The sequence below is a fragment of the Scyliorhinus canicula genome, chromosome 12, assembly GCF_902713615.1.
Source record: "Scyliorhinus canicula chromosome 12, sScyCan1.1, whole genome shotgun sequence".
NCBI classification, from domain to species: domain Eukaryota; kingdom Metazoa; phylum Chordata; class Chondrichthyes; order Carcharhiniformes; family Scyliorhinidae; genus Scyliorhinus; species Scyliorhinus canicula.
In genome coordinates, this window is record NC_052157.1 from 109,008,004 (window position 1) to 109,031,137 (window position 23,134).

At 44.3% G+C, this 23,134-nt stretch overlaps 1 protein-coding gene across 4 annotated transcripts in view; it reads left to right on the plus strand.

The window, feature by feature from the left end:
• The window catches only part of LOC119974650 (rhomboid domain-containing protein 2-like), a 69,660-nt gene that overhangs the window by 40,531 nt on the left and 5,995 nt on the right, over positions 1-23,134 (plus strand). Inside the window, exon 5 of one of the 4 annotated variants that reach the window (XR_005462545.1) lies at positions 22,313-22,485. The exons of 2 other annotated variants lie outside the window; for them this stretch is intronic. Coding sequence is in view for 1 of the 2 variants with exons in the window: in XM_038813721.1 (XP_038669649.1) it covers positions 22,313-22,817 (505 nt within the window). In the remaining variant the exon portion in view is untranslated. Of the gene's footprint in view, positions 1-22,312; positions 23,114-23,134 lie in introns of those variants that run through there. One more of the 4 variants, XM_038813721.1, reaches the window with a different exon arrangement.

Here is a 23,134-nt window from a genome sequence, read left to right on the forward strand (position 1 = left end):
ACATGGGTGGTTTTCTACATTATCAAGTAAATACCAGTGTTGTAGCTGTATTGGAAAGGCTTGACTGGGGATGCGTTTAGTTCTGGAGCACAAACCCTTAATACTATTTCGAATTGCTGTCAGCCCCCATAGCCTATGTTGTATCCTGTTTGCAATTTGCTTTAATATCTTACTAATCTATCATATACTCTCTCTCGAGTGTCTTCTCTCTCGAATTTAGAAGAATGAGAGGAGATCTAATTGAGGTATATAAGATGATAAAAGGTATTGACAAAGTCGACGTAAAGCGGATGCTTCCTGTTATGGGGCAATCTAGAACAAGAGGTCATAGTTTTAGGATAGCAGCAGATTTAAAATATGAGGAAAAATTACTTCTCAAAGGGTTATGAATTTGTGGAATTCAGTACCCCAGAGTGCGGTGGATGCTGGGACATTTGAGTACATTTTAAGGAGCAGATAGACAGATTTTCAATTAGTAATGGGTTGAAGGGTTATGGGGAATGGGCAGGAAAGTGGAGTTGAGACTGAGGGAGATCAGCCATGATAGCGTTGAATGGTGGAGCAGGCTCGAGGGCTCAATTGCCTAATCCTGCTCCTAGTTCATATGGTCTTATATTTTCTTCTCTTTTTCCTAATCAATTTCTTGGATCACTTTACTGAATTCTAAAATCCTTCCAATCCTCAGGCTTGCTACTCTCTCCGTCAACATTTGATCAAAGGAAAAACTCATAATGCTATTTAACTCCTTGTGTGAGCCACGGCTGGACCCCTTTTTCTGTGGTGCCTTTGTGTCTCAAAGGAATGTATATTTGTTGCGACCTGTGTATTAATTCTTGAAATTCTAGCCATTGCTTGTTTACTTCTCATCTTTTAATGCTGTTTCCCAAACTTGCTACGTGGTTTACTTCATTCGTTATCCTCGCAAAACTTCTCGTACTGAACACTTTTGTGAGCTACCCAATAACTGTCTCTGTTCAGGTTCTTAAAAAAAGAGCTGGAATTTCCTCAGCCTTTCTTCATATCTGCGACCTCTGGAGTCAGTTACATATCTTTCAATCACTTTTTAATATCCTTCCTAAAATGAAATGCTAAGAAATTAAATTGTAATGTAACCAGTTTCATGTACAAATTCAATACAAGGTCCTGTTGAATTCAGTATTAATTATAGAATTATTCCCGTTTAGAATACCCTTTCCTACATGTATTGCTATCTGTTAAAGACCCATATATCTACATCTCTAGATCCTGATCTGCATTTCATCTATTCGAGGTATTTCAGCCTCTTTTCAAATTTGCTGCTTCGTATTTCTGTACTGATACCAATCTTCTGTCAAATCAGCCTACTCACCTTAAAGTGTGTCCTCTCCTGTACCTCGCAGTTTATCGTGCCCTCTAGTTTGACGTTGTCAACATACTTCAAGCTCATTTGTGTCTTGTGTCCAAATCATATTAATGGAAAATAAAAGTACAGCACAGATTCCCGAGAACGAAAAAACATATCCCATTGATCAGAAAAACCTGTGTTTAATCCATTTTTCTTTCCAATTGATATGGGACCAGACCAGAACCCTAATTTTGGTTGAGACCCTGGATTAGAACCCAACCATTTGTACTTGGTAAAAACTATGAGGAAAAGTTACTGCACCATAAGAGTGATAACACTGACCAGACAGCTTTTATATTAAAAATAAACTTTAATTTGAACACAGAATTAAGCACATTAGCACAAATAAAGATCTTTACAGTTCACAGTTACAACATCTTAACTTCCTGAAACCTGCCTCTACATTCCAATGAAGCAACCCATATATTTCAAATACCACTTGTGTATATAAAGTTAACAACCAGGTTTTACTTGCTATCTTAGGCAGAATCCTTGGAAAGAGAAACTTTTTTTTTAAAGACCAAGCTGAAAATGTTTTGCTCAGCTAAGAGCCCTGGAAACAACTCCCTTGTCGAGCCAGACCTTGCCCCTCCCATTAGCTACACGAGCTACCCTCCAAGCACACAGCAATTTTTTTCTTTTGTAACAAGATGTGCCTTGATTTGTTCAGCCAGGCTCAAACTGTTCCAACATTGCATTAATTCTCTCTGTGCAAATATCACTACCTCATTTATAAACACCGTTCCAGCAGACATGCTGCCTGAAAGCATTCTAACATAGGTTTTAATAAAATTATTGCAAAAATACAAACTATAAAGTATGATTTCTTATATTCATCACACATTCTTGGCTACCCTCTCTTCATTATTTTTTCAAAGCACTTTAAATCGCAAGTTATATATTGATATTTCAAAATCCATATAAATGACATTAGTTTTAGAACCCCTACAGCGCAGAAGGAGGCCATTCGGGCCATCGAATCTGCACCGACACTCTGAAAGATCACTCTATCCATGCTCACCCCTCTTCCCCATCCCCGCACATTGAACATGGCCAATCCACCTAACCTGCACATCTTTGGACTGTGGGAGGAAACCAGAGCACCCGGAAGAAACCCATGCAGACAGTGGAAGAACGTGGAAACTCCAGACTATCTGTCACCCAAGGCTAGAATTGTAGGTAATTAAAGGATTATGGCACTAAGGCAGATGGAGGCACAAATCTAATTGAACGGTGGAGTATGTTTGAGGGGCTGAATGGCCTACTCCTGCTTAGTTTGTAAACGGTGCTTCCCAGGGGTTTAGTGTTCAGGAACATCACAGGTCAGATTCTTGGGGTCTCCAGAGTTAGCTAATCATGCTCTGGCTAGTTGTCACGGTGCTACAGTTGACCTCAGCATCCCTGGGCCAGAGAGTGGAAAAGAATTTAAACAGCAGGGGTTTCAGGTGGAATCAACTCATGGTCCTCACCAGACACCCAAGTGGCTGCAATTTCATCGAGGGTGGGGCCCTTCCCAGTTTTACACGTTTGTTTATTCCAAGTTCATCCTTTGTGGTGAATGCCTTGGATCTCTTGAATTATTTTATAGTTGTTTGGTTATTCCCGACCTCTTTATTGAGTTACTGTTACTGGTCTCAAGTTTATTTTTTTGTTCTTCCTTGATACACTCTTAAACTGACCTTTTAAAATATGCTTCTATTCTTTTATTTTCAAGTGTCACCTCCCACGTAGGGGGAGATTCCCTCGACCTTCTGCATAGTCCAAGTTCACTCTGAAGACTTGTAAATCTGTATTGTTATTGGTTTTAATTAATTACTGTACCAAATTAAAGTATAAAAATTGAAGTTAATTAGAAGCAAAATTTGTTCCAAACTTAGGTGAAAATAACGAAAACTGCAAGTAATGAAAAAGACACCAGGAGAACGTTAAGCTCCTGGCAAACCTTTTGTAATTTTGGTAATTAATGTTTTGTCTGGAAGTACTGTGAGGAAAATATACTGTATCCAATGTATCAGCAAAACAGGCATACAGTTGGCACGGTACTAGTGTGTATTTTCTTTATTTTGATACATGGTGTTCTGGCAATTGCGCAGAAAGTTGATACCCTGAAGAAATGTTTGAAGACCCTTATTGAGGGCGACCGTGTCATTGTCCGCCTCTGCAAGAAGGGCAACGTTAGCGACAGTTCAGACTGCAGAGCAATTGAAAGGACAGAGAAGCATGCAGGGCAGGCAAATTAATTGTGCAGTCGTTGGCCCGTAATAGTGAGAAGAACAACATGAGGGCACAGGTAAAAGAATCATTGTGTTATGGTGAGATGCTGCTCATTTGAACTGCTGAGGATACACCCCTGTTTAGATAACTGTATAAATCAGACAATCGATCTATTCAGCATAATAATGTACTAAGCTACATTAATTCAGCACAAAATCTGGTATGCAGTATGAACACCCATATACATGGGGCAAAGTTTTAGAAAATTTCATTTACGGGCTGTGGGCGTCGCTGGTTAGGCCAGCATTTGTTGCCCAGCTGTAGTTGCCCTTCAGAAGGTGATGGTGAGTTGCCTTCTTGAACTGCTGCAGTCCTTCAGGTGTAGGTACACCCACTGTGCTGTTTGGGAGGGAGTTCCAGGGTTTTGGCCCAGTGACAGCGAAAGAACGGCGATGTATTTCCAAGACAGGGTGGTGAGTGACCTGGAGGGAACCCTCCAGGTGGTGGGGTTCCCAGGTATCTGCTGCTTTTGCCCTTCTAAATAGTAGTGGTCGTGGGTTTGAAAGGTGCTGTCTAAGGAATCTTGGTGAGTTACTGCAGTGCAACTTGCAGATGATACACATGGATGCCACTGTTTGTCGGCGGTGGAGGGATTGAATGTTTCTGGGAGGAGGAGCAATCAAGAGGGCTGCTTTGTCCTGGATGGTGTCAAGCTTCTCGAGTGTTGTTGGAGCTGTATTCATCCAGGCAAGTGGAGCGTATTCCACTATACTCCTGATATGCGCCTTGCAGTTGGTAAACGGGCTTTGGGTGGGGGTGGGGGGGGGGGGGGGGGGGGGGGGGTTTCAGGAGGTGAGTTATTCACTGTAAGATTCCTAGCCTTTGACCTGCCTTGCTAGCCACAATATTAATATGGCTAGTCCAGTTCAGTTTCTGATCAATGGTAATCCCCAGGATGTTAACTGTGGGGGATTCAGCGATGGTAATGCCATTGAATGTCAAGGGAAGATGGTTAGATCCCCTCTTGTATGAGATGGTCATTGCCTGACACTTGTGTGGCGCGAACTTGCCACTTGTCAGCCCAAGCCTGGATATTGTCTAGGTCTTGCTGCATTTGGACACGGACTGCTTCGTTATTTGTGGAGTCGCAAATGGTGCTGAACTTGTGCAAGTCATCTGCAAACATCCCCACTTCTGACTTATGATGGAAGGCAGGTCATTGATGAAGCAGCTGAAGATGGTTGGGCCTAGGACACTACCCTGAGTGATGTTCTGGAGCTGAGATGATTCCAACCACCACAACCATCTTCCTTTAAAGTGCCCAGTCTGATAAGTGGGCACTTCAAATGAGTTAAGTTTGAATAAAGAGGCCCCACTTTACAGTCCTGTCATAATTTAAACACCGGAACCCTATCCTTTTAAGCCTGATATTTAAGTGTAGGGGCCTATACTCCTAATTACATGAGGCATCATTCTAGTCTTGGAGGTTTTGTGATGCAGTGGGTAGCTCCCCTGCCTCCTGACTTGGAAGTTCTGGGTCCGAGACCTCCCCAAGACTTGATGGCAAAGGAAGGCATATTCCTAACGCTGCCAAACCGGATTAGCATCAACCTGCAAATCTTTCATAAGCGTGGCAATGGCAGGTGGTAATTGCAGGGGCGATTCCTGTTCAGCTCAGTGATGGAAAGAGCGTTGGAGCTTTACCATCATTATCCATAGTGCTCCAGACTGCATGTAAAATGCGTATCTTGCCACAGCAACTCTCTCTTCCCCCTACTGAGTGACCTGTAATATAACACCACTATCATTCTAGTCACATTTTAAATCGCCTCCTCCAGCTGTGATATATTTTATCACGTGCCAAACCCAGTGGTTGAAGAGTAGACAAACCAAAGCTTTGATGGCATAATTACAATGCTTCTGTTATTGCTGCTGCTGCTTCAGACTTGCCCAGTGAGCTGGGCGCTGGCTGACATGCAAACCCACAAATGAGTAGTTCCTGGCCAGATGGCTGTGCCGTCAAATGAATGACCAAGATTCAGGCTGTGCAACTCACCCGAACCGAAATAAATACTTCAGTTCAGACACGGCTGTCAATGAGACCTGTTATTTCAGAAAGGATTCCCAAGATGTTAATTACATGAGACATTTGCTCCAGTCCACTTAAAGAAAGCTTATGCATTTAACAAGGCAATATCAGGAACATTAATGGATAGAACAAGACTAAATATTCAGCACTAAACAGGCATTAGCATATTCAATCAGCCTTTGTTAGAGGAAACCACAAATGCAGATTAATATATTATTTTGGGCGACTGTAGCTCGGTGGTAGCACTTTTGCCTCTTGAGTTGTGAAATTTCACTTCAGGTGGTCATTTTCTGGCACCATACAGTCTTGGTTTAACCTTGTATCTGAAAACCACCACTTCCCAATAGTAGAGTCCTACCAGCACCACACTGGGAGTATCAGTCTGGATATTGGAGGTGGTCGTTTTCTGGCACTTGTATGGCACGAATGTTACTTGCCACTCGTCAGCCCAAGTTTGAATGTTGTCCGGAGTCTTGCTGCATGCAAGCACAAACTACAGTATTTTCCCAACCCCTCCAATCCAGCCTCACAACTGACGTTTCTCATCCTGAAACCATTCTTGCAAACTCTCCAATCCTTCCTATAGTGTGGCCCAGAACTGGACATAATTCCTTAGAAAATACTGTAGTTTGTGCTTGCATCTAGCAAGACTCTGGACAACATTCAAACTTGGGCTGACGAGTGGCAAGTAACATTCGTGCCATACAAGTGCCAGAAAATGACCACCTCCAATATCCAGACTGATACTCCCAGTGTGGCGCTGGTAGGACTGCACTATTGGGAGGTGGTGGTTTTCAAATACGAGGTTAAACCAAGACTGAGGGCGGAATTTTCTCCTTTAGTTTTTGCAGACTGGCGCAGTGGGCGGTCAATACAGCACCGTAATCGCTGGCCCCAAGGGCGGCTTCCTCTGCCAGATTGTTAGGAATTCATTTTTATTTTAAAGTGAGGGAGTGGATCCCATGATTTCAATCGGAGCCAGCAACTTCGTTTTTAAAAGATCAGGGTGCCTATTATAAAATAATACAAAATAGAACCACCAATCATCCACGCAACACCCGCCCCTTCCCATGGCATTGCCCCCATCACTACCCCTTCCATACATTGGGGGCAGCACGGTAGCATTATGGATAGCACAATCGCTTCACAGCTCCAGGGTCCCAGGTTCGATTCCGGCTTGGGTCACTGTCTGTGCGGAGTCTGCACATCCTCCCCGTGTGTGCGTGGGTTTCCTCCGGGTGCTCCGGTTTCCTCCCACAATCCAAAGATGTGCGGGTTAGGTGGATTGGCCATGATAAATTGCCCTTAGTGTCCAAAATTGCCCTTAGTGTTGGGTGGGGTTACTGAGTTGTGGGGATAGGGTGGAGGTGTTGACCTTGGATAGGGGGTGGGGTGCTCTTTCCAAGAGCCGGTGCAGACTCGATGGGCCGAATGGCCTCCTTCTGCACTGTAAATTTGATGTAATCTCTGGTGGGTTCTGCTTACCAGGTACATTCTGTGGAGGTCCTGCCATGACGTGTGCTGATGTGAATGGACAATCTTAACAGTCAGGGGGGAAACTAGGCAGGGGGGAAACGATCAGGAATAAAGACCTGATAATTATATTTAAATGTATTCAAATGAGGATCACAACGTTCCATGTCAGGATTCCTGTTATGTCTTTGGTTGGGGGGGAGGCAGGGACAATCAGAACTGGAAACCGTATGAAGTATAGGGAGACCAGGTTCTCTTTGGAATCTAAGGGTGAGATTTTAACACACACAAAACCCATCTACTTCCACAGTCAATATCCATAGAATCCCTACAGTGCAGAAGGAGACCATTCGGCCCATCGAGTCTGCACCAACCCTCTGAAAGAGCACCCTATCCCTGTAACCCCATCTAACCGCAAATCTTTGGACACTAAGGGCCAATCCACCTAATCTTCACATCTTTGGACTGTTGGAAGAAACCCACGCAGACACGGGGAGAAATTGCAAACTTCACAGTCACCCGAGGCTGGAATTGAACCTGGGTCCTTGGCGCTGAGGCAGCAGTGCCACCCTGCCGTGCCCGCGGACCCAATGACTCAGATTTTTCCCCCAAGCCTCAAGATTTCCCAGCTCAGCAAATTTGACCTTTTAAAACTGTCCATCCGCAGCTTAGGTTTTTGGTCAGGGGTGGGGCGGGCAAGCCCGGAATAAATGTGGAGGCTATTAGGTGCAAGGCCTGCCCCTCTTCCCCTGCACTATTTAAACACATAAAAGAAAATAACAAAATACCCCTCCAGCCCTCATTCTTCACTGCAGTCTGTCAAAACAATGTCCCAGAACCAATCACTTTTAGCTGCTTCATTGATGACTTCTGCCATTGGAATTAGGGATGTTTGTTGATGGATGGAGCAAGGCATATTTCATTTGCAATTTAGAAGCACAGGATTACAGAATTGTTACGGTGCAGAAGGAGGTCATTCAGCTCATTGTGACTGCACCGGCTCACCAATTCAGCATTATGACTTAGTGCCATTCCCCTGCCTTTTCCCCATACCTCTGCACATTGCTTCCATTCAAATAATCATCGAATACCCTCTCGAATGCCTCAGTCGATCCTGCTTCCAGTCGCTGCAATTCAAACCCCAGCCACTGCCTGTGTGAAACCGTTTTTTTCTCGCATCACATTTGCTTCTTTTGCAAATCACTTTAAATTTGTGTCCTCTCGTTCTTGATTCTTTTACGAGCGGGAACTCTTTCACTCTTATCAACTTTGTCCAGCCCCCTCATGATTTTGAACATCTCTATCAAATCTCCCATTAGCCTTCTCTCCAAGGAGAAGAGTCCCAACCCCTCCAAACCAGCCTTAACTGACATTGCTCATCCTGAAACCATCCTTGCAAACTCTCTAATCCTTCCTATAGTGTGGCCCAGAACTGGACATAATTCCTTAGAAAATACAGTAGTTTGTGCTTGCATGCAGCAAGACTCTGGACAACATTCAAACTTGGGCTGACGAGTGACAAGTAACATTTGTGCCATACAAGTGCCAGAAAATGACCACCTCCAACGTGAGAGATTCTGACCATCACCCCTTGATATTCAACAGCAATTCCATCACTGAATCGCCCACTATCGACATTCTCGGAGTTACCATTGACCAGAAACTGAACTGGTCTAGCCATATAAATACTGTGGCTACCAGAGCAGGTCAGAGGCTGGGAATTCCTCGGCAGACAACTCTCCTGACTCCCCAAAACCTATCCACCATCTCCAAGGCACAAGTCAGGAGTGTAATGGAATACTCTCCACTTGCCTGTAAGAAGGCAGCTCCAACTATACTCCAGAAAGGGAGTCTTTGGTTTCCCTCCAAATCCTACCATCCTAACTAGGGATATGTTGCTACCCCTTTACGCTTGCTTTGTCACCATCTTGGAACTATTTGCCTCCATTTCTGTAAGCGACATGGATTGCAGTAGTTCAAGTAGATGGCTCCCCATCACTTTCTCCAGGACAAAAAATGTACCTTACCATCAATGACCACATTCAATAAACAATGAATTTTTGAAATCCTAAGGACCAAGCACCCCCTATGATCTCCCTGGCAACTTTACCAAATAGCTAGTTAAATGATAGCAAGAACTAGAAATCAGAATAGAGAATCCTTTGTCTGTTCCCGGTGCATTATTTCTTTTGGGAAAATGGACAGAAAAAAACTGAGATGAGATATGACTTCAAATTATAATCTGATGGTGTACATCTCTGCCACCTTCCGTTTATGATTAGTATTAATGTATTGGATGAAGGGACCAACTACATTGTAGTCAAATTTGCTGATGATACAAAAATAGGTAAGAAGGCAAGTTTTGAGGGAGGTTGCAAAGGAATACAGATAGATTAAGCTAGTAGGCAAAAAACTGATGGAGAAAATGTGGTGATGTCCACTTTGTGGAGAATAGAAAGGGAGAATATTGTATAAATGTTGAGAGACTGCAGAATGAGGGATCTGGTTGTCCTTGTAAATTAATCACAAAGTTAGCATTCAGGTACAGTAAGTAATTGGGAAAGCAAATAGAATGTTGGCCTTTATTGCAAGGAATTGCAGTATAAAAGTAGGGAAGTTTTACTATAACTACACGGGGCATTGGTGAGACTGCCCCTGGGGCACTATGTGCAGTTATGTCCTCCTGGGGCAGCACGGTGGCACCGTGGATAGCACTGCTGCCTCACGGCACCGAGGTCCCAGGTTTGATCCCGGTTCTGGGTCACTGTCGTGTGGAGCTTGCACATTCTCCCCGTGTTTGTGTGGGTTTCGCCCCCACAACCCAAAGATGTGCAGGTTTAGGTGGATTGGCCACTCTAAATTGCCCATTAATTGGAGAAAAGAATAATTGGGTACTCTAAATTTAAAAAAAAAAAGTAGGGCTATACTTGCATTGAAAGAAGTTTAGAAAAGGTTCAAAAGGCTGGTCCCTGGGACAGAAAGGTTGTCTCCCGAGGAAATATTGATCAAGTTGGGCCTGTATTCATTGGGGTTTCGAAGGATGAGAGCTGGTCTTGATTCTGAGGACAGGGCTTGACAAGCTTGCTGCTGAGGGGATAGTTCCTCGCCTGGGGAATCTAGAAATAGAGGGTGTAGTTGAAAAATAAGGGCTCTCCTGTTTGAGATGAGGAGGCATCTCTTCCCTCAGAAGGCCCTTGGTCTTTGGAATTCTCTTCCTCGGAGAGCAGTGGAGGCTGGGTCATTGAATATATTCAAGGATGAGTTCGACAGATTTTTGAGGGGCAGCATGGTAGCATAGTGGTTAGCACAGTTGCGTCAAAGCTCCAGGGTCCCAGGTTCGATTCCCGGCTTTGGTCACTGTGCGGAGCCTGCACGTTCTCCCCATGTCTGCGTGGGTTTGCTCCAGGTGCTCCGGTTTCCTCCCACAGTCCAAAGATGTGCAGGGTTAAGTGGACTGGCCATGCTAAATTGCCCTCGAGTTAGGTGGGGTTACGGGGATAGAGGGAGGTGTGATCTTAAGTGGGGTGCTCTTTCCAAGAGCTGGTGCAGATTCGATGGGCCGAATAGCCGGCTTCTGCACTGTAAATGCTATGATCTCTGACCTCAGGATGCCGAGGGATACAAGGGGTAGGCAGGAAAGTAGAGTTAAGGCCATGATTAGATTGTATTAAATAACAGAGAAGGGCCAAATGGATACTGTTGTTCCTATTTCTTATGTTCTTGTGGTCCACTGAGCTGACAATCATAGTGACTGCCCTTTGATGTGTGAGCACAAGGCTCCCTGCAGTGGCCTTTGCCGAGCCTTCCAAGGTTAAATGAAATGGGTCCTCGGGTGTGGTAAGGGAGCCATTTTCCCACATTACCATGAAATGCTTAAGATTGCACACTGCAACCTTTTTTAAAATAAATTTTAAATACCCAATTCAGTTTTCCAATTAAGGGGCAATTTAGCGTGGCCAATCCAACTGCCCTGCACATCTTTGGGTTGTGGGGGTGAAACCCAAGCAAACATGGGGAGAATGTGCAAACTCCACACGGACAGTGACCCAGAGCCGGGATCGAACCTGGAACCTTGGTGCCGTGAGGCAGCAGGGCTAACCCAATGTGGCACTGTCCCACACTGCAACCTTTTAAAAAAAATATTTTTATTAAAGGTTTCCACTGATAACAAAAACAACATCAAACAGCCCAGAAAGCGGCTCTGACATAGCACAGTTTCATAATAACAATTTATATTTTTAAAAAATCAACAAAATTCCCCGACCGATCTTATAACTCCCACCTGCCCAACAAAAATTACCTACTGACAACAACAATAATAACCACCACCTCCAGCTCCCTCCCGCCTTCTCACAGCTGATGGTGACTAACTTTTTTTCCCAGGATCAAAACATGTATTTACAAGATTTTTACAATTGCTGTAGTTTAACTATTATATTTATGGGGCGGAATTGGGAAGCGCAATTGGACGGAGAATCGGTTCGAATGCCCAATCGCAATTCTCAGTTGCCTCGACAATGGTGTCAATGAATTCCAGAATACATGTACAGTAAACACCATTTGCATATCATCAGTATGTTGTATTTTATATTTTCCCCGCGTCTTGACTGTGATAGAGAATTTCAAACAGCATTCATTAGATAAGCAAAACTGAACTTTATTCACTAATTAGAACTGCTAGCAGAAATGGCAGAAACTTGGAAAGTCGGAAGGCAGTCAATTACAAACTGCGTAGTCCGTCCCAAGTCTGCGATAGTACAGAAAAGAAGGCGATTCTTATACATTATAGGATCAAGATAACATGAATACAGCTTGGTCAGGAATTTGATTGAAAGTAAAACATAAGTAATAATCGTTACAATGGCGTCACCTTCTGACCTTTAGGGGACTTGAGTTTCATATCATTATCTTGTCTTTGTTTTAAGAAAGGGAAGAAGTTGTTTACATACAGAAAGAGACAGCTGTTCAGCTTGTTATGTATAAAGACTACTTCTAGCTCCAAGCCTTATCTAGACTCTCAGAGTCACCCAGTTCCCAAGACATGCTGACCTCGGCTGTCTCTGTATTCTGGGCCTTGGGTTATATGAAAATCAGTTTAAATTCACTTGTACCAAGAAGACTTGACTAGTTTTCCCATCATGCCATTATTTGATTCACACAATACTACAAGTAGGTCCAACCGAGTATTCTCCAGTGCCTCCGCAAATATCCGCCTCTGATGGGCTGGATTCCTAACCGGTGAGGTTCACTTGTGCTTTTTAAAATCGTGGCTCCTGAGGAAGAGAGGGAATATGAAAGTGTCCAACATCACCATAGTTTGCTGACAATTGTGCCGCTGGCCGGGGGACTTCAACCAGGACCGAGGGGAGTAGCAGGGGTTGGCCACGAGGTGGGCTGTGGGTTGGATGGGCACGGAACACCATTTCTATGGCCTGCAAGCAGCATGCAGCTGCGCTTGCCGCTGACTGCACACTGTGAACGTACAGCCACAGGTCGTATGGTGGTCCCCCCCCCCCCCCCCCCCTCCCCCAGGTGCTCTGTGGCCCTAGCCAACCCATCAGCAGGATGGGAGTGCTCCACGCAACTAGTGCCATCTTGTTGGCTGGGATGAGTATGTGTGGGGACTGTAATGTGCATATGTGGCTGCAACTTGTCAGCCTCCCGAGTGTCAATCACGGGCCCGGTGAATCCCTCACCGTTTCTCATTAGAATCGATTGTGTTCCATGTGGCGCCGGTGCCAGCCCCTCCACAGTCGCTGAATCAGTCCAGGTTCGGTGCCGGTTCTGCTGTCATGAAAGTTCACGAATCCAGGAACGGAGAATTCTGCCTGTTGTGTTTCATCTCAAGATTCAAAAGAGAGAGGTGGCTGTTGTGCACTGGCTGGGGCCAGACAATGGCCCGGAGTGTGTCCACTCTGTCATGTGGGGATCTGTAGCTGGCTGTGTTCCGCTGGAAGGTGAGTTTCCACGCAGCTATTTGAGGAGGGTCCCTGTGTGGGGAGGGGACGTGTACGCTGGACGTGTTCTTTTGTTGCCCTTTGTCCCTTGTAGTTCTCCGCCTTTCCTACTTGACCTGCATTCTCCCTTGATGCTTTCATCCCCCTGTTCCTCACGCCCACCCTGATTTGCTCTCCTCCTCTTCCTTTCTCTTCCTTATTTTGTGTTCCTCTGATGACAAACATTATTTTCCCCACCCTGAGAAATTGTGCCAGATCGTACAGCCAGTCTGAAGCCTTGGGTGGTGCTGCCGATTGCCAGCCAAGCTGGACTCCGCGGCGTATGATCAGGGAGGCAAAGACTAGGGTGTCTACCCCTCTCATAAAGAGCTCTGGCTGTTCTGATACCCTGAAGACCGCCATCAGTGGGCACGGCTCCACCCACAATCCTCGACATTGCCTTAAAGAAGGACGTCCGTACCTGACAAGTATGGGGCAGGTCCAGAATATGTGGGTATGGGTGGCCGGGCCTCCCTGGCACTGTTCACACTTGCACCACACCTCTGGGAAGAACCCGCTCATTCTCGTCCTGGTTAGGTGCGCCCTGTGCACCACCTTTAGCTGTGTTAGACTCAGCCCTCCGTATGTATAGGTAAAGTTTTCCCTGTGCATTGCTTCGATCCAGAGTCCTCCCCCTATCTCCCTGCCTAGTTCTTCCTCCCATTTCCTCCTTGTCTTGTCCAAGGGTGAGCGTACCTCCTCCAGCAGTCATCCGTACATGTCTGCACAGTTCCCCTCCCCTAGTTCGTCCACAGTCATCCAGTAGTGTGCGTCCCGGTATCTGGGGGAATATCGTTGTTTCCTTGTGGAGGAAGTTTTGGACTTGGTTATACCTCAGTTTGTTCCCTTTTAGGACTTGTCAGTAAGCTCCCCCAGGGTTGCTGTAAATGTAGAGAAGCAGGTCATCTGCATAGATTGAGACTCTATTCTGTCTGTCTCCCCTTTGGATACCTCTCAACCCCTTCGCCGCTTGAAATGAAATGAAATGAAAATCGCTTATTGTCACGAGTAGGCTTCAATGAAGTTACTGTGAAAAGCCCCTAGTCGTCACATTCCGGCGCCTGTCCGGGGAGGCTGGTACGGGAATCGAACCGTGCTGCTGGCCTGCTTGGTCTGCTTTTAAAGCCAGCGATCTAGCCCAGTGAGCTAAACCAGCTCCTGAGCTAAACCAGCCCCTGAGAGCCTAAACCAGCTTTGAGAGTGATCGCCAGTGGCTCATTTGTCAGGATGAACAGAGCAGGGATAAAGGGCATCCGTGCCTCTGTGCAGCAGGAAGTATCCAGAGCTGGTGGTGTTTGTCTGTATGCTCACCATGGGAGCGTTGTACAGTAGATTCACCCACGAGGTGAACCCTGGCCCAAACCTAAACCATTCCAGTACCCCACTCAAGTCTGTTGAAGGCCTTTTCTGCGTCCAGGGAGGCATTCACCTCTGACGTTTTCTCCCCGGATGGGGTCATGATCACGTTTAGCAGGCATCTGATGTTCGCTGTTAATACAATCTTCTTTCGACTCCAAATCAAGTTCAGTAAGAAATTGCAGCCTTGTGAGTTAACCCTTTTATAAATAGAATCTAACATTCTTGAAATACAAGTTGAAAAATAGTTGAAAAATATCCAATGCTGGCACAGTAGTAAAGTCCAAGTTGCTTTGAGCATCAGTTTTGTAAGCTTGGGTCTTTAGTTTGATGGATTATTTTCAGATGTTTTGTTGCCACAGTTTGCTAACAACCTCTGGACATCCGTTAGAACAATGTTTATTTAATGGTGCTCTATTATTTTGTCCAAAGCTCCCATCAAAGAAACTCTGCATTGGATCTCCCTTGTGTGTCTTGGTCCTGTAGACTAATTCCACCTGCCTACTTCAGCAGAGCCTGTTCTTAAAATATATATAACCAACTAGTCCTCAAAATGCCGTGGCTGAATGCTTGAGATAATACAATTATTCACAAGCTCTCTCAACAGGACACATATGGTTTCCATGACAAGTGATGATTTATTAGATGTCTGGTGCCTTACAGCTATGTGATGTGAAAACCTGCAGCTTGTTTTTTCTATAAACTAGGTCAGAGGGTAAGGATTGTTCGGTATTTACCGTACTCCATTATAATAATTATATTTAAGATGAAAATCCTGAGCCTCTTGTAAGATGCAAGTTATTGCCAAGACCAAGCAAAATGCCCTTTTGTGGTTCTGTGGCGCAGATCCTTTCTGTTTCAAATTATGGAAATTCTGCACATTTCATCTCATAAGTTTGATTATATGGTTTCCCATTTCCTACTTTAAATGTAATTGGTAGTCACAAAAATAACTTGCATTTATATAATGCCTTTAATGTGGGGGAATATCCAAGACACTTCATTGGGGAGTAATCAGCCAAAGATTAACACTGATTAAGGAGCAGCTATTAGGAATGTCAGGATGGGTGACTAAACATGTAATCAGGAGAAGTAGGTTTCAAGGAATGTCTTGGAGTTTTAGGGAGGACATTTCTGAAATTAGGGCCCAGGTGGCTGAAGGCAAGACTGCCACTGCTAGGACAAGTGGAGTGGGGGGTTGTACAGAAGAGGTCAGATTGGGGGAGCACAGAGTTCTCAGAGGATTGTACATTACAGGAGGTTACAGAGGGCAGGAAAGGTGCAGAGGCTATGGAGTTATTTGAGTTTGAAGGTGAACATAGAACATAGAACAGTACAGCACAGAACAGGCCCTTCGGCCCTCGATGTTGTGCCGAGCAATGATCACCCTACTTAAACCCACGTAACCCGTATACCCGTAACCCAACAATCCCCCCATTAACCTTACACTACGGGCAATTTAGCATGGCCAATCCACCTAACCCGCACATCTTTGGACTGTGGGAGGAAACCGGAGCACCCGGAGGAAACCCACGCACACACGGGGAGGATGTGCAGACTCCACACAGACAGTGACCCAGCCGGGAATCGAACCTGGGACCCTGGAGCTGTGAAGCATTGATGCTAGCCACCATGCTACCGTGAGGCCCTGAGAATTTTAAAATCCAGGCATTAGTGGATTGAGCAGCAATGGCAAGTCAGCGGGCACAGTGATAAGCTGACTTTGTTGTGTGTTAGGAGATGATGGTATGACTCCAACCCAGTGGAGAGTTTCCCCCTGTTTTCCATTGATTCCAGTTTACCTAGAGGTCCTTGATGATAATCTTTATTATTGTCACAAGTAGGCTTACATTAACACTGCAATGAAATTACTGTGAAAATCCCCTAGTCGCCACACTCCGGCACCTATTCGGAAGAATTCAAAATGTCCAGTTCCCCTAACAAGCACTTCCTTCGGGACTTTGGGAGGAAACCGGAGCACCCGGAGGAAACCCACACAGTCACGGAGAGAATGTGCAGACTCCGCACAGACAGTGATCTAAGCGGGAATTGAACTTGGGACCGTGGTGCTGTAAAGCAGCAGCTCTGACTACTGATGCCATACTGGGTCAAGTGTTGCCTTGATGTCAAGGTCGGGCACTCTCACCTCACCTCTGGCATTCAGCTCTTCTGTCCATGTTTGAACCAAGGCTGTAATGAGGTCAGGAGCTGAGCGACCCTGGTAGAACCCAAAATGAGCGTCCATGAACAGGTTATTGGTGAGTACGTGTCGCTTGATAGCACTGTTAATGACTCCTTCCATCATTTTGCTGGTGATGGAGAATAGACTGATAGGGCAGTAATTAGCTAGGTTGTATTTATCCTGTTTCTTGTGTACAGGACACACCAGGACAATTTTCCACCTTGCCGGGTAGACGCCAGTGTTCTAGTTGTACTGGAACAGCTTAACTAGTGGTGTGGCAAGTTCTGGAGCACAAGTCTTCAATATTATTGCCGGAATATTGTCAGGGCCCATAGCTTTTGTAATATCTAGCCCTTTCAGCTGTTACTCCGATGGTACATGGATTAATTCCGCTATAGTCCATTACCCCAGAAATCTTGCACACAAGTTTGTTTCTTAGAAACTGCAGGTTTGCTTATAGAACTTAACCTGTAAAGTTAGAGCAAGGCTCTTCAGGGATATAGTCAGGAAGCACTTATTCACATGGGCCATGGAAATCTGGAACTCTTCTTTAAAGAGCCTAGGAGGCTAGGGTAATGGAAAATTGAGTTATAGATGATTTTGAATGATAGGATTTTGGTTAGTTAAGGGGAATTATCAGGCATGGGATCAAAGCAGGTAAATGGAACCACGAGACAAATCAGCTGCAATTGGATGGCAAATGGGCTCAAAGGATTGAATGGTCCACTGCTGTTCTTCTGGTTGTCGAAGTTGGCTTTTGGAGTGAGCACAAATGACGAATATTTGGAAACAAAACCCAAGGCACTGTAGATACTGGAAGTTAGAAAAAAAAATGAAAACCTCAGCACATCCAGCAGCATCTGAGAGGCGAGAAACAGGGTTAAGGTTGCTAATCTTTCATCGATGTTCTCATTGCACATATTCCTTGGTCAAATGTTTCTAGCGTTTTCTGTTTTTTTTTAATGAGAGGTGTATTGAGAAGTGGCCTGAATTATAACATGCACACCTGTCAATGTTACCATGGCATTATTGTAAAAAGGGAAACTGATTCTGTAGCTACTTGCTCATCATAAAATTCACTCCACATTTTAAAATGATACTCTCCACTGCTTTCCTTGTTTTAACATTTTTGAACTGAGTTTAGCAGATAGATTATTTTCTGCAGATGGATCCCCATGGTAGACTACTAGTCAGCTTGTCAGACTTACCTTTGATTTTATTCAGTTGCTCATTTATTTGAAGGGTCTGTGGCATATTTTCCAGTGCTATTTCACATCATCAACTATCCATTATCATGAATAAACTTGCTGCAATCACAAGGGGCCATTAAGCCTCCAGTGTAACAATGGAGCCTGCTGTTCAGATAACATTGCCAGTGAATTGGAGAGTCAGAATTAAATAAAATCCTTTCATCAAAACTCACGATATTATTACAAAAAGGATGAATGATTTCCTGGCTCCATCAACAGAAATAAAGCACGTTTAATGTAACAAAATGTCCCAAGGCGCTTCACAGGATCATTGTAAAACAAAGTATGATATCGAACCACAAGGAGACCACAGCTCTCCCGATATCATTGGCCATTTGAACCATCCCACTAGATTATGACCTTATTATCACTACTCAATTTACACAAGAGTAACGGTAGCATCAGATTTCTTCCTTTACCATCGCCTTGCAATCACTAATAGATTTCAAAATACAGTGTGATCCTTTCACACGCTAATTTATCGGGTGTACAATACCTGGACTGCAGCAATTTGTACAGTGGACAAAAATTCTTTCTCTTGTTTCTTTTTCGAATGATATACATTGCATCCTAAAAGTATCCTTTGCTTTGCTTCCATTTAAGAATGTGCTCCGAATCAACCCCCTTTAGTTTTCTCTCCATCCCCTCAAAATCCACCTTCTCAAAAGTTAAGATTCTCTATTGTGTTCTCCTCTCTTCAGTGTTGTGAGCGTTACCATGAACACAGCCATTGTATCGTCGCTGCATCGAATTCTCTGCCTCCTTATAGGGAGGAATTTTAGGGCCTCTTACGCCAGCGGAATTTTGAGTGGCTCCCTGTGTTTCCCAGCGGGCAGTCGCATTCCACCCTCTCTTCCACCTGTCCCCTTTTAAAGCTGAAGAGCATTCTGCTGAAGCTAGTAATTCATTAACCATTTAACATTTCCAGCAAAGAGTACCATGTAATAAATTCTACAGTGGCAACCATCTTATTTGTAATTTAGAAGATTTAAAACTCTGTTTTCATTTGGAAAAGTGATGAATTTAGGTAGTTATGGTTCTAACGGACCTATAAGACAGGAGCAGAATTAGGCCACTTGACCAATCGAGTCTGCTCCGCCATTCAATCATGGCTGATATTTTCTCATCCCCATTCTCCTGCATTCTCCCCATAATCCCTGATCCCCTTTTAATAACATTTATAAAAATAAAGGGCACTTTTCTAAACGTTGTAAATAAATGTCTGCGTACTATCGTTTTTGAGGGAGTTTTAAAATCATCTCTTCCGAATGTGTTAACCTTGTGTTCCAATTGCCACGGGGTATCCTTGGGTATCTTGGCCAACTTGTTAGGTCCCATGCATGACAGTGCATGTCAACAGACTATTCAACTGTTTACAAACATACAACATGGTGGGTAGGAAAAGACAAGCTGGTCCATCAAGGCTGCCTCACGGTCATGATGACTAGACACTTTATAGTCCCCGGTAGCCTTGGCACTTCCCGAGAAAAGCAAAGATCCAGTGACACTGAGGAAAAAGAAACTCAGGAAAATGCCTCGTAGGGCCCCTTCAGGTGATCGGAACCAGTCCCTGAGATCACTTCACCTACCATTGCCAGTAAATTTACACATTGGGATTAGTATAGTCCACGCTCTGAGATTGGCTTTACTGGCAATCTTGTACGTGGGGCCCTAGCCATTTCCTCATTTTGCAAGATTGACATCGAATTCGAATACAGCAAAACTTTCATGATCAGATCATTGGCGCAGACTCGATGGGCCGAATAGCCTCCTTCTGCACTGTATGTTTTATGTTTCATTGTTCACTGTGTATTGTGCAAACTTGCAAATGGGCCACCTTTGGTCCTGAAATGTGCCTGATATACCTCCAATTACCCTGAAAAGCCAAAGTACCTCAAACATTTAAACAGCAGGTTAAGGAATCTGATACTATGCAGTGGCTATGTGAGTGATATTTTCTGCTAACAAGATGCTGCCGTCAGTCGAAAAAGATATTCTGCCTACCACACACTTGAGCAACGTCGTCTATGAAATTCTGTGCCAGTGTGATGCTGGGTATGTTGGCCGATTGAATTAATCAGCATGTTCCTTCTGTTATTTGGAGGATAAAGTACACACCTTCTTCAACCAGCTCAAAACAAAACTACTATTAGATGTGATTCTGTGATTGGGCAGAACTTGCTGAACAATCCTGAGTGTGCGAATAGCTACACTAACAACTAATTTAAGATGTGGCGATGCCGGCGTTGGACTGGTGTGAGCACAGTAAGAAGTCTTACAACACCAGGTTAAAGTCCAACACGTTTGTTTCAAACACTAGGAACCAGAACTAATTTAAGATAATCAGTCAAGCTCTTAATGTGGGTCAATTACACTTGCAAGAAGCAACATACATCTGTATGCAGGGACCCATTCTCTGCAAACAAAAGGAATATGTTCAAGCCTTGCACCATTTTTGAATTACTCCGGCTTGAGGAGCCAATTGTTTCCTGTTACCCTTTCGCCATTACAGCACCTCAGTCAAGCGGAGCTGATTTGTCAACCGATCAGCACCCTTTTCTGCTGTTGTTTAACATTGTAGTGATTGTTTGAAATTTGATATTCTTGCATTTGTCCCCGACTGCAAGATGAAAAGCTTGGGCAACATATCTCAGCAAAATTCTAGCTCAGATCCTCATGTATTACCGACATGATGGCTCCCAGCCAGGGATGGCATGTGGCGCATTGGTTAGCACTGAGACTGCGGTGCTAAGGACCCGGGTTTGAATCCCGGCCCTGGGTCACTGTCCGTGTGGAGTTTGCACATTCTCCCCATGGCTGCGTGGGTTTCACCCCCACAACTCAAAAGATGTGCAGGTTACGTGGACTGGCCAAGCTAAATTGCCCCTTAGATGGAAAAAATATAATTGGGTATTCAAAATTTTTAAAAAATGATTGCTTCCAGCCTGCATCATCAGAGCCTGCCGATTTGATCATTTTTGACCAAATGGGGCAGCTCCATGCTGACCTACCTTAGATCAGCTGACTGTGCACGATCTGAGAGGCGATTGGAATCCTCCTGGTTTTAAATGTCACATCGACTGACTTTTTAAATCCGCCTTTGGGTAAATTTCCCAATGTTTTGCTATTTTTACAGCTGGACATTAATATTTTCTGTTGGATTTATATAGTCACATATACCCAGCATGACTTTGTTGTATATTTTAATCTCATACTGTTCATGGAAGGTGGGTATCATAGCTTTACGGTTTTATGGTAATTGAATCTACTGGGAGAAATTACAGCCTGGATTCTGTGTTGCAAGTCCGACCCGCTCCCGCTGTTCGCGGGGACAAGGAATTTGGCGTGCCATTCACTGGCAGCGGGATTCTCTACTCCCACCACTTGTCAATGGGATTCCCCATTGAAGCCAACCCGCACCACCGGGAAATTCAGGTGCCCTGCCAATAGGAGCAGTGAATCCCACCCTATAATAATAGTAATAATCTTTTATTAGAGTCACAGGTAGGCTTACATTAACACTGCAGTGAAGTTACAGTGAAAATTCCCTAGTCGCCGCACTCTGGCGCCTGTTCGGGTACACAGAAGGAGAATTCAGAATGTCCAATTCACCTAACAGCACATCTTTCAGGGCTTGTGGGAGGAAACCGGAGCACCCGGAGGAAACCCACGTAGGCAGAGGGAGAACGTGTAGGCTCTGCACAGACATAGAACATAGAAAAATACAGCACAGACTGTGAAGCAACAGTGCTAACCACTGTGCTGCCATGCCGCCCATGTACATGTTGAAGCATCTTCCTGTTTCAAGGAGATGTCTTCAAGAGGGAGCACAGGGTTAATGTTGGAAGTTAGAATTGGGCTTTATCACTAAAATCTTGTTGATTTTAATGCTTATTGCAAAATAACAGCCTCATAATCTGAAGGGTTTAATTTGGGTGCAATCACTATTTGGACAATGGTTGATGTGATTTCTCACTGTTTATCTCAAGCCTTACACTGCTCCAGCAATTTATTTCGGTGTTTATACAACACAATAGCTACAATATACTTGCCTGTATACATTTTCAGCAGGGTAGCTTTTGCCAAAAGTTCCTGCACACCTAGCCATATATGGGCTACTTGGTTCCAATGGAATGGACAGTGTTACATCAGGAACTAGTTGCTTGCAAATGAAAAATGTTTTTTTTAATATAATTTGTTGGCATTGATCTGGATGTTGTGATTCAAGTCATTTTCTACAACTTCACACTTTAAAACTGAACATGATGTTGGCTTGCATATCTGCAGCCAATACTTGCTGGATAAATATCTATCTATATAATCTTCACAGCAGTTCAACATTGCAATAACTTTTTCTCTTTCTTTCAGGTGCAATCCTAAACCAGGGTCCTATCCCACTCAAAAATATTACTATCCTCCAGCCACTGATTCCCAGTACTACCAATATTCACAGATTGCAAACGAACCGATACATTGGTTTGGACCTGAGCATCAACAGAGTCCCAGTTATGGTCTTGAATATTCTCCTAGACTTAAATATGATGTTCGACATGGACACTGCCATGACCTCGGTTACACATCACAACATGGGCACAGCCATGATCTTGGACGCACACCTGGACATGGGCACAGCCATGATCTTGGATGCACATCTGGACATGGGCATGGCCATGATCTTGGATGTACACTTGGACGTGGGCACAGCCATGAACCTGGACACACACTTGGACAAGCACACACTTTTGACCATAAACGTGATTATCAATATTCTGAAAAGTTACCATTTCATTCTTCTGGGCTCCAGCAAAGTTACTATAAGAGCCCTGCTGTTACAAAAGACTGTGAAGGTTCCTGTTCTGTTGTCATGAACTAGGTTCTACCCTCTGGTCCTTTACTGACAGAGGCCTCTGCACAACATAGAGGTGCTATGCCATCATCACAGAGGACACTATTCTTCCAGATGACATGCTATTGTTAGATTATCTGTTATCAGACAATAGAAGTACAAAAGTTCCCAAGTGCTGGTTCAAGCCGGTTGGATAGTAGAAAAGTGCATATTGCTTCATTGTGAGTTGTATTGTTGGCATCAAATTGAAAGTGTGAAAGATTTGAAAATGCACAACAATGTATGTCCCAAATATTGGATTAAAAATCTTGTCACACTTTCAATAGTTTGCATTTTTTAGTTAT